The 12,606-nt window shown below is 33.4% G+C and overlaps 1 protein-coding gene across 2 annotated transcripts; it reads right to left on the bottom strand.

Annotated features, from left to right (window-relative positions):
* Positions 1-438: 438 nt before the first annotated feature.
* LOC113701660 (WAT1-related protein At5g64700) lies at positions 439-5,899 on the bottom strand. 2 transcript variants are annotated; one of them, XM_027222415.2, is made up of 7 exons: positions 5,601-5,899; positions 5,441-5,503; positions 5,161-5,277; positions 4,758-5,010; positions 1,401-1,559; positions 1,162-1,313; positions 439-911 (listed from the first exon to the last, which is right to left on the bottom strand). In XM_027222415.2, the coding sequence occupies exons 1-7, from the start codon at positions 5,771-5,773 to the stop codon at positions 713-715; spliced, it is 1,116 nt and encodes a 371-aa protein (XP_027078216.2). In that variant the 5' UTR covers positions 5,774-5,899; the 3' UTR covers positions 439-712. The 2 variants fall into 2 exon arrangements, with proteins under 2 accessions (XP_027078216.2, XP_027078217.2); XM_027222416.2 differs by lacking the exon at positions 1,401-1,559.
* Between the last annotated feature and the right edge of the window lie 6,707 nt (positions 5,900-12,606).

Genomic DNA, 12,606 nt, shown 5'->3' with positions numbered 1-12,606 from the left:
CTTATCACTTAATTTTGGGAGCAAGTTTTGCTTAGAAAATTCAGTGCCACTTAATGAATTCAGATGTTTAATTTTGATTATCAAACTGTCTGAATATATTAAGATTTGAATCTATTAAATTTAAATGTTGAACTAAATTATCAAACAGGAGTCTTTATATATATATATATCCTAGTTCTTGGTCCCTTTCTTCAATCTAATCGACGTTTGTCAATTTTCCCGTTACTTAAAGCATAATAGAGAGATGAAGAGATAAGATCAAATAATGCTAAAACATAATAGAGAGACGAAGAGGATTGATCAAGTAATGCTAATTGATCGTGCTTTACAGTACTTAGTAATTGATCGCGCTTTAGAGTATTTACTAATTGATCGCATTGGGATGATCGTCATGAAATGGACTAACTAATGAGTGCTTAATGTCACCACCGCCAAGTATTTGGGATTGATCAAAATGGGATGATCGTCATAGAATGGAGTAACTAGTGAGTGCTTGATGTCACTATTGTCAGGTATTTTGGATAGACTAAATAATGAGTACTCGATGTACTAAATTTATTGCCTACCATTTGTAAATCTAAACCAAAATCCTGCTCTCTGTGCCTAAGTATCTAACAACAAACACTTTCACAATCTTTTTTTTTTTTTTTTTTTAACAAGCAAACCCACAACTGCTACTCGATAGTGCGCACCGGATAAACAAGCCTTGCGCTCAAACATAGGAGCAAGCATTTTGAGCTAATGAGTGCTTTGGAGTGCTCCCCACCTGTATTTCATCCTTTGGTGCAGTCTGTGATATTTGTGCGAGGTGGACAGTTGAAGAGCAATTCTCCGTTTCTTTGCTTTGCTCTTTAATCTTGCCCCATAGTACACAGTGCAACCCCATAACCAGCAATACTGCTCCCACAACACTGGAAAATACAGGAAAATTTCAGGATGAATAAATACAAATCTTTTGTGATACTCAATTTTTTGTCATGTAAATTGATTTTGAGAATTGGATGTTTCTTAGACTTGATCAATTTTTTCTTTCATTTGTGTCTGAGAAGCCTTTTCCTTTACGAGGTTAATGTTCAACACTGGATTCTATCAAAAGCGAACTAGCATATGGTGAGAAATTAAAGTCGAAAATGCAAACGAAAAATAAATCAAGTAAATTACCTTCCTAAGCTAATTATCTCCCCAAGAAAGACAGCTGAAAAACAAGTTGTGAATAGCAGCACAAGTGGAACCCAGATGGCTTGAAATAAGGGCCCTTTCTTCCTAAGAACCCAAGCTATCAAGTTAAATCCAACACCATTGACCATGATTCCCTGTCCATTTCTGTTTGTAAGTTGCTAATCATGTAGATAATTGTTTGGGGTCTTGACAAATGTTTCTGGACAAATATATAGACTTACACAGTAAGCAGCAGATAGAAGTCTAACATTCCATCCAAGCTTCCATTCATCAAAATCTCTTTCCAAATAGATGGCAATAATAAAAGAGAAAATTCCGCCGAAGAAGTTTTGAAGATTTATGCTAATAAGTGTTGAAGGATAGCTTTTCGATAGGTAGCCCTGTGGTCATTCAAATGTCAGTACTTAGCCATTTACTTTCTTTATTTAGAAGGTCAAGGAATTAGGGGCACTTTGTATAATTTATTTCTCTTTAGTTTGAGCACGTGTTTCAATCGTCTGCACTTAGTGTATTTGAATAGGAGATTATTTGGATTAGTATTTTATAAAGTAAAAATGACTTGTTTTATCTCTTACATGTCAAAATAATATTATTTTCATCCTTCACTTTTAAAATGAAGCAAATTCATACCCGATATTTAAATTTTGAAGCTTATTACATACCCGTGAACCCAACTTTCAATATGAATAAAACCATCCAATAACCTAATAACAAATTTCAGAAATAAAGTTGATGGATCACTTAGTCAATTCCATCACATTCATATGATATTTGTTGAACAAAAAAAGAAAAATATAAAAAATTATAACATAAAAAGGCCATTTCTTTGTTTCGGAATAGTAGGTTTCTTTTTTGGATAAATTTTTTCATGCACCATGAGTTTATACACTCATAAGTCTAGATGTATACCATTTATACAAGTTTGGTATTTAAATTTAAATTGAATTTATGTGGTAGATATCTAGACCCGTCAACATATACAATAATAATATAGGAAAGATTAATCCCTTTTTATGTTATAATATTTTATTTTTCCTTTGTGGGTTCATTAACTTTTATGTGAATATCAAGTTTAGTTAATCAAGTGATCAACCAATTATACTTCTGAAATTTGTAATTGGGTTGCTCAGTGGTTGGATTCAAATTGAAAGTTGAATTCAGAGATGTTATAATTTCAATTTTTAAATGTCAAGGATGAATTCGCTTCGTTTTAAAGTGAGGGATAAAAAGAATATTTTTGTGAAATGTGAGAAATGAACTACTCATTTTCCCTTTTAAAAAATTGTTGCCTTTTTTTCTTTTAATATGATTAATATAAGATAAAAAAGTGATTCGAAAGATAAAAGAGTTGTCAAAAAATATATTTGTAACGTAAGTAAGTAAAATTTGGCCAATAAACCACTATCGAAACACATTCACTCTTTTCTTTTATAAACATCACATGCATCAAGAAAGGTAAATCTGCCACTATATGTATGACAAACTGTAATTGGGCTAGGACAATGCGACCGGTAGGAACCACTGAGTTTGTCTCGGTGGCTATCAAAAAGAAACTTAAGTCCCTCTTTGGATTGTAGATGGGGATTTAAATCCCACTTGCAGCAAAAGAAAATTCAAGGGTGACACCAAAAAATTCAAGGGTGTTATCTTTGTCGGGAAAAAAAAATATGATGGATAGAGTAGGGTCTGGCATATGAAAGGGTAAGACATGGCTCTCAACTCAAAACTCCAATTTTTAACACATTTTTCTGGGAAGAGCAAAAGACCTAAATGGTCCTTCAAATATTTGACTAATGTTACAACAGTTTTTCAACTTTATTTATAGCCAATTTAGTCTTTGTACCTTTTTTGTTTTTTTGGTAGCCGATTAGGTCCTTATTTCTTATTTGACTGAGCTATCCAAATAGGAAGATTTTTCCGGTGACAAGATAAGAAATCCACCTACAGCCCTTCTTAAACTTAAAAAAAAACAAGTTTAGTTAGGAAAATTACGAAGGAATTGGACCTGATGGAGAGTAAAATTTGTGGCATTTTTTTTTTGGCAAACTCCAATACTATTATCAAACAATTGCTGAAAAAAGACCCAACTGTTTGCTCTTGATGGAATCAATTTCTTTGCAATTGCCTGATTTGATCGAATCCACCTACAGCTCTTCTTAAAATTGGAAAAACAGATTTAGTCCAGAAAATTCCAAACAAATTAGACCAGATTGAGAGTAAAAAATTGTAGCTTTTTTCAGCATTCCTCGATTGTATTATCAAAAAAAAATTGCCAAAAAAAAGCCCGACTTTTTGCTCTTGATCAAATCCAATTTCCTTGCAATTGCCTGACTTAATCTGGTTTTCTAAATTTAATGAAAGTTTGCTGGTAGTTTTCCTATTTTTAACTTGATTTAACTAGTTATTATTTGCGGAGAACCCTAACAATATGGGTGGCTCAGACCTGATTAGCTGCAATAAAAGAAATGGTTGAAGAATGAAATCAGCTAAAAATAATAAAGTTGATGGACTATTTTACTGTAAAGTAATTGACAGACTGTTTATGCCATTTGCTCTTTTTTAGAATTTGGTTTACTAATTTTTGTTCACTCGATCTGTTGTAAAATTTTCTGCCATAACATATTGGTTACGTAGAGTAAGGCATGGATACGATAGGATTCAAAACAAGCTATAAATATGTATCACAGCGTGGCATGTCCTAAATTGAATAATTGACTGATGGCAGCGAAATCAAAGAGCATAATTTTTTAGTGCTTAACAAAAGCAATGGATTATACATACATACATATATATATATATATATATATATATATATATATGAAAATATAAGAGTTTGATAATCAAGGAGAAAAATAAATTTGCATCCTTAATTTTGGGGTATGGACCAACTTTATTTCTAAAATTTCACCAAAAATACATTTCATCCTCATAATTTCATAATTTCAACTAATTAAGAAAAATCGAAGGATTGCAAACCAATTTAGATAGAATATAATCAAATGACCAGTCTGTTAGTAAATGCATTATTAGCACTTTATTCAGCCACTGATTGAGTTACAGAAACAATACTACAATTTGGAGTAACCTATTGTTAAACTCTTTTTTCATAGTGGCATTTTTCTTCAATTGGCTATAACGGAATCATTTCTTTTCCATGGCTTCAGTCCTTCTCGAGCTTCTTATTCAGCTCTGGACTGAGGAGAGAGTTATGGTGGCTAAAGCTTTTTAAGACTGTTTAGAGCTGAAAAAGGGAAAGTAAACTAAGATAGGGCTTTCAATATTTTTGTCAACCCAATGTAATATTTTACCAACAAGACGTGTTCGTTATGTTAAGATATAACATCAAAATTGATTGGCAATCTGTAAGTTATCCTCACTCTATTGAAATTATGAAACTATCAACACAAAATGTGTTTTGACTGGAAATTTGAGGGTGAAATTGATCCACACCCAAAACATTGAGATGAAAAGTGCATTTTTCCCATCAATAGATGATTTCTTACTCTTTGGTTTTCTTTTGCATTGACCAGAAAAACCCTCCCAAAAAAAAATGCTCTATAAAAAGTCATTAATTTTACCTGCAATACAAGCCAGGAACTCCATAATATGTAGGCAAGAAACATTAGAAGTACACCCTTGACCCATGTGGTGCTAGAAGGAGCATGACCCGGATTTTCTAGGCTGTGAATTTTCAACAGGTGATGATGAACCAATAGTTTCAGATAAGGGGCTCCATGATAGAAGGCAATAGTTGCAGATCCTCCTAAGCATAGTGCTATTCCGGCAAATTTGGAAATCCCGGGGATAGTCTTCAAATTGAAATTTTCCATTCTGTAAGGAGTCAAAGCATGTTGGCTAATTTCTTTTTATTTTTTTAATTTTTATTGAGCACCCAAGTTAAAATTTGAAGAATTTATTCATACAATTGAAGCCATAATTTAGAGTAACAGAAATCTTAGATTTGTAACATGTATGTCTTACCTGAATAGAACTGCGAGGAAGAAAGTAATGACTGGAATTGTATTATTGATTGCTGCAGCCAACGGGGCAGATGTGTACCTAAGAGCCATATTATTGAGATTCCAGGTCAATGTGAACCTGAAATAGACAAGTAGATATGAACTTCAACTGTGAGGAAAACAATAATTCAATTAACACCTTCAAGAAAAAAGAAACATACACGATCAGTTCATTAGAAAAAATTCGAGACAACTGAAATACAAAAGTGATTTTCACTAGAAAATTTTTGCTAACATCTTACCCAAGGAGAGAGAGTATACACATCTTGACAAATGTCATTAAGGTCAGAGGTGGTGCACTTTTCCTGTAAATTGGATAAAAGTATACTATGTGTTAGATCGATCGAGCAAGCAAGAGCAGAAAAATAAAGATTAATATGCTAAATTTGAGCTGAACGATACCACTCAAGAAAGATAGTTATGGGCGCTAAGAAGACTGTTGCAATGGCTTGTCTGTAGAAGACGAGTATATATGTCTTGAAACCATCATCAATTGCAGCCTTGGAAACTATGTGCATGATAGAATGGAATACTTGTACCGATACAGCAGCTAAATAAAGTTTGTAGCCCTCCATTTTTTCTGTTGGGTATATGACTTCTATTGAGCTTCACTGGTTTCTTTTTGTCGATTGAGCTCAACGTTAATAGCTTTGGTCTTTGTTGTTGTTTTACAGTCCAATTCTGTAGAAATGAGATGTTTATGTAGAAGTTGGAGGAAGTAAGACTACATGTGTGATTTCACACGTCCGTAATACCAGAAACATCTATAAAATTAGGGTAGGTCCCGGATGGAATGGTTGAGTAGCTTTCTTAAATAATACATTAGTTTGCATGGAAATGAGGCACCTACGATTAACTTTGGTCCGCTTCTGTCCAGTTGTTATACTTGTTATGACGTTTAATGTATACTTGCATTACATTGTTATACCCAATATACAACAACAGCTTGAAAACAACACGAAAATACAATAATCCAGTGACAAGTAGCGCTAGCTGGCCACAATAGCTCTCATTTTATGAGTACATGAAATAAGATGCTGACTGATCAAGAATGCCCAAGCCCCTGTTTGCATTGAAAACATATATAGAGTTGCATGGTCAATACGACACTCCCACTGTAGATTGTGTCCAGATTATCAAGAGTATTATTGGACCATGTGACTTAAGAATTGGGAAAGCTGCAACAGGATCGCTAACTTATGACAATGAAGGCTCAGGTTTTCATCAAACTCCCGCAAACGTTGATGGAGTCTTGGCCACACAAATGTAGGCTTTAGTGAAGTCTGGCTTCTTAGTTTTCATCAGAATCCAGACCTGTAGAAATATAAGCCAAGCTAGATTATTGGTGAGTCTTGGGTTAATGGCCATATGTCTTTGTGTGAGTGGTCAACATCATTGTTTAGCTTGTAGTGCGGTTGCGTGGGATTATTCCCATTGATTAGTAGTAGTAGTAGAGTCAAAATAGGAGCCGTAGAAAGGGTATTTGTAGCCTCGGGTGTCAAGCAGGGTAACAAGAGCAAAAAGCCATTGTGGTTTTTAGTTTTTTTGTTCTTCTGTAGCCATAGCCTCCTTTGAGTAAAAGAAGAGAATTTCTTTCCCTTTGTCTCATATATCAAATTCTTGAGATTGTTTCTGTGGGTTTATGTGTGTTTCTTTCCCTTTGATTGTTTGCGGGCCTTTCCTTTTGTTAGTGAGTATCAGTTCAAGTTGAGTTGACATCCTCACAACTTCGTCCTTCTTATTTCCATAGATGGTGTAGCTCACATTAATCTTGAATTTCATCTCCCACTTTTAATCTCTCTCTTCACACATGATTGTGCACCTCGACTAACCTAGCATAGAATTATGTAAAACATGTTTAGTTTGAATTTTCATAACTGCATCCCAACACAATCCTCAAGCTTAGCCAATTGGTAATGTCCTGCTTTAGCTGGTAATGTCATGCTTCCTTCTTGTCTGATCTCAAACTGTAACGGATTTTCTATCTCATTGCCTATTTCAATCTCTGCTTTACTTTTTATAATATTTCTATTTCTCCTTCATAAATATTATATTTTAATTCTTTTTTTATTTTCTTAAAACCCAATAACTATTAACTGAGTAACAAACAAAATTGAACAAAATGAAATAATCAAAATACACCAAAAAAAGATTCTTTGTGAATTTTCTATTGTATTTTTTATTTTCTCTTATATATTATTTTTTGAGATTTTTGTATTTATTTTTATTGTATTAGTAGTTTTTTATACACATAAATATGTTAATAATTATTTTTAAGTATAGTTATTTAATAGTAAAAAATAAAAAAATAATTAAACTATAATATTTAGAAAGAAAAAATAGCAATATAATAAAAAATACGGCAAAAAGTGGAACAGTAAGTGTGATAGAAGATTTGTTGTAATCTCAAACTTGTGCCACTATGACATTTCTAAGAAAGAGAAACAAAAATTTTCTAATTTTCAAGATATTTATAAATTAATGATTGTAGCATGGAAACTACTATCTCTTAGCAGAATCTTGATGGGTGGGGAGTTTGAACCTTGATTGTTTTCAAGTTTTAAATATTAATTAAACTTCTACTAATGCAAGTACACAGGTCGCACATGTGTATAGGGAAGATTTCAAGTACTAGTGTGATTTGAATTCTTCTATTATTTAAACTATCACAATTAAAGCAAGCAAATCTTCTCTACAAAGTAAAAATGACAACGAAAATGTGCCTAGGGTTATGAAATTTCTAACTACCCTTGCGAGTGAAAATTACTGGTTAAATGAAGTTGATTATCTCGGTAAATTATAGTTTAATTTCCTAATATACGTGAGGCTTGCTTTTGCCGATATACCAACTTTATCAATAACTATTTTTCACCCACGTTTCATGAAGAAACTATGTATAAGTTCATTGTAATCTATGAAATTACTTATTAAAGTGACAAAGGTGTTTTATTACTTTCATGAGATACTCCTTAAGCAGTTGTGTCAGGTCTGCCAAAATTTTTCTTCTTTGTACTTGATTACACTTCATTATTTGAATATTTTGCACTTTATGCTCACTTTAAATTACTTTAAATCATCAATAATCATCCAAATATCTTCTCATTTCATTTTAATTGATGATTGAATCATTAAAACTTACAAAAAATATATATATAAAGTTTTTACCATTTAAATCCATAGAAACGTAATTTTCTCACTTTAACTACAAAATGCAAAATTTACTAGAAACCTAGTTATTTAACTCTTAAAATAATAAAAACATACCAAAATCATGCGAAATAGACACTTATCAAATATCATGCTGTTTTGTTTTTCTAGATCATAATCTCATTTCTGACCAAGTAAATAGTATAAGCCCTTTTCTAACAAGCCTTGCAATCGAATGCAAGAGCTAAATTTCTGGACAACAAATTGCTTTGCAGTGGTTCCCTGCAGATCAATTTCATCCTTTGCCATTGTGTGCTTTTCTTGTGTATATGGAGTTGAACCACATTTCTCTTTCTCCTTGGTTTGCTCTTTAGTCCTTCCCCGTAAGTGTTTCATGCTAAAATAGACTATAAACGCAATTAGTTTTACAATGTTAGGGGAGCGATACAAAGAAAGAAAGGAAATTTGAAAATCTCAGGAGGTGCAAATGCAAGATAAAATTAAAAGTTATAAAACTTTTCTTGCATACAATTACAATTTTTCAAAGTTGAACAATTGCCCACCCTTACACATACCTGCATGTAGGTTGTGATCAAGCTACACCTTTTATCCGCGAGAGTAAGGTTTATGAATAAAGTTTGATACACTGGGACTACAAATACGGGACCTTACATTTAGGGTTGTTGTCGAGTCGAGTCGAGCTCGAGTAGTGCACTACTCGAGCTCGACTCGAGGCAAAATAACTAAGCTCGAGCTCGAGCTCGACATCAATTTATGGAACTCGAGCTCGAGTTTAATTAAATGTAATCAATTCAAATCAAGCTTATTCGAGCTCAATCAAACCTAATCAAGCTCAAGTAATAAAAATTAATATTTTATATATAATTTTAAATAAAGGATATTATTGACATTTCACAATAATAAAAATTAAAATATATATTATAAAAAGCTCGATAGAGCTCGTCAAGCTTTCGAGTATCATATTTCCAAGCTCGAGCTCGACTCGATAGCTCTAACGATCGGCTCGAGCTCGAGATTGAGCTTGGTCAACCGAGCTCGAGCTTGAGCTGCTGACCAAGTAGCTCGCGAGGTTCAGCTCCACCCCTACCTTACATTAAGTATATATTAACTTCACAAAGTCACAGAAAAATCTTCTTCAAATACAGAGGGAATTTATCACATTTACAAAAACATCCAGAAGTAGTAATTGTTCATGCTTCATGATTGAATAGAATCACACAAATTTCCATAATTAGTAGCTCGAAAGCAAACTTGACAGTGGCCAACACTTACCAATTACCATGGTCCCATCGGATGGATTTCTCTTTTATTTATGAAAATTTAACATCTTATGTAAACATGCTTGCATTTTTTAAAAAAGATGTTTATATTGTCTAGATGAGATTGTATCGATGGAATTTTCATAAGCAACCTTTAAATTCAAAATATTCACTTGATAAGTCAATAATATTCAGAAAAGTTATGTTTTTAAATAACAAAATTAAAAACTAACTAGTACTTTTTGATGCCTTCAGAACTATGACTTTAATTTTTGAATATCGAAAGAGTGAAAGCATGATATTCCCAGTGAGATTGAAGGAGTTTACATGTTTCAACACAAGAATTAATCAAGTTTAAATTTACTTGAAGGCTCTTCTTCAACTTCAAGTGATGATTGTGCTGAATTGTTCCACAATTTAGTTGTGCTACCAATGAACGTTGTTCCATGCGGATGATGGGAACACCAGATTTGAGTTCTATTGTGACAAAGTTTAATAAGTCACAAACCAAATTACCCGTGAGATGTACAAAAAAAAAAAAAAGCATCCTATCCCAAAATTAATTTTTAGTAAAGCACTAATAACGCAGAGTACTTCTAAGGTGTATGTTCAAGCAAGAGTTTTTCTAGCTTTATCCATTTTCAAAGTCCAATTTGTAAAATTCATTTTGGGAAAATGAAATGCAAAAAGGACTTGTCTCTTAGAGGAGCAAATTTTAATCCTTTTTTTTTTAGAAAGAAGTTTGATTGAACTCGGTTCCGATCATTGCTATGGGTCAGAGCATGTCCCAAAACCATATATCGTTGATAAGAATATCACCCACTAATATAGGCCCTGTTTGGAAGCTTGATTTTTTACTAAGTTTGTATAAAACTAGTTTTTTAACAACTTTTGCTACAAAAACCCCCAAAAAATTTATCAAAGTTTTTAACCTACACACTTAAAATATCCAAAACACAACAAAAAAAAATTTCCTTCCCCTTTTCTTCTTCTTCCTCCTCCACCACCACCTCCATTGCCGGCTCCGTCACCAATTTCCGGTGCCGGTCTTTTATTTTTCCCCCCTTTTTTTCCCTCTCCCCCTCTTCCTCCCCTACCATCATCCTCTCTTATCCTTTTTTTTCTCTCTACGTCCAGCGCAGAGGGGGGTGGCGCAGAGGGGAGCAGCGATAAAAGAAAATGGCCTATGAATTGAAGTACTCAAAACATATTGCTCATCTGGAGATGGTTCCATTGAAGTATATATGGCCGGTGGTCCAATTGGCTCCACTGACCCATCCAGAGAGGCCACAACAAGTTGTGTAGTAGCATAGTACTCAAATAAATCTTCATCATATTCGTCTTTGAGCAGATCTTGGAAGGTTCTCGTTTGAAAAACCTTTTTTTGCTCATTAGACTGAATCTTAGGACCAGAGGGGGGCGGCGGGGGGAGGGGGCGGCGCAGAGGGGGAAGGCGGGGTAGAGGGGGGTGGCGGGGGCAGAGGGAAGGCGGGGCAGAGGGGGGCGGGGGGAGGTGGAGTTGCTGCTGGGGGTGGCGGAGGTAACGGGGAAGAAGAAGAAGAAGAAAAAGAGAGGAAAGAAAAGAAAAAGGAAAGAAAGAAAAAGAAAAAGAAAGGGAAAGAGAAAAAAAGAAGAAAAAAAAGTTTTTTACCTTACAAAAACTTCTACAAAATTTTTCACCTTACAAAAATTTCTACAAAATTTTTTCAAAAACTTCTACAGTGCACTACAGTAAAGTTTTAGACAAACTCTCAAAAAACTCAGGTTCCAAACAGGCCCATAGCTCCCAAATCGATAATGAAATTTTAAAAGACAATATTTTGTAACAAAGTAATTCGTCCTCACCAATTGACCATAAATTTTCGTCTGAATTCATAGTTCAAATGAATTTGTTCCATGTTGCATGTTGGGAGGACAAAAAGAAAAACCTCTGAGTTTTTGGATACTGGACGCGCCCAAATATTACACTATCTTGTTGTGCAGTTCAGATGGTGTGGGCTGTGATTTATGAATGCAGACCAACTTTGTACTCTATAGATGGACAAGGAAAACAAAAAATTTTTCCTTGACAAGCCCAACATGATCAGTCTTATACAATTTACAACCTCATTTCTTGAAGATGAGCTTGAATTTGTAATTAAGGATCATTTTATTTTTGGTCATGTGGTACTATTATTAGGTCAACGTCTCTTAGACCTCTAATTAAGCCCAAAAAAAAAGTTGAAGAAATTTTGATCCAGTAACTAAAGTTAAAACACTCTAAAAATTCGATGTTTTAGATTAATTCTCTCCTTTCCTCCTGTCGATTCGTTAAATTTTATCTACCATACTAAAAACTAGATGCAGAAAAAATAGTTGCTAAAAGAAACAGTCAAATTATGTTTTACATAAAATCTAATGCGAGTTATATGAATGTGTGTGAGGAGATTTGAGTGTAGAGTGTTGGATAGCCTTGATTTGAAGGGAGTTCAAAAGCATCTTACAATTCTTTGTTTAGCATTTTGGTCTTTTTCACTAATATACCAAACTTATCGAAGTGTAGAAAAAGAAAACAACGTATATTTTATGAATTATCAAAGTATACACTATCATCGATGAGATATGATGCTTTTGAATTTGATTCAAATTTTGTATAAATATCATATATTCAACCATGGTATTATATACATTAATAGTGTATATAAGATTAAATTTTTTGATTTTTTATTGCCATTAGAGAAAGTCTCAAACAATTCTTTTGCAGACATTTTCCATCAAATTAGGGATACAAATATGGGCCACAGCAAAACTATCATGAATTATAGTACTTTATAAATGATGCACTAAATTTCCTTAGACTTTAGTAATTATAGGTATGAGAGAGAATGAGCAACAAAAAATTTCCTCACACCAAAATCAAAAGCAAAACAAAAAATAAAAATAAAAACAAAAATCACGTGACAAGTACGTGCCCTGTGATTAAGGTTTTAAGGGTTTTGGGC

This window comes from Coffea arabica, chromosome 7c (genome assembly GCF_036785885.1).
Source record: "Coffea arabica cultivar ET-39 chromosome 7c, Coffea Arabica ET-39 HiFi, whole genome shotgun sequence".
In the NCBI taxonomy this organism is placed as follows: Eukaryota; Viridiplantae; Streptophyta; class Magnoliopsida; order Gentianales; family Rubiaceae; genus Coffea; species Coffea arabica.
Note: the sequence above shows the minus strand (reverse complement) of the source record. Positions and strands in the feature narration are given on the sequence as shown.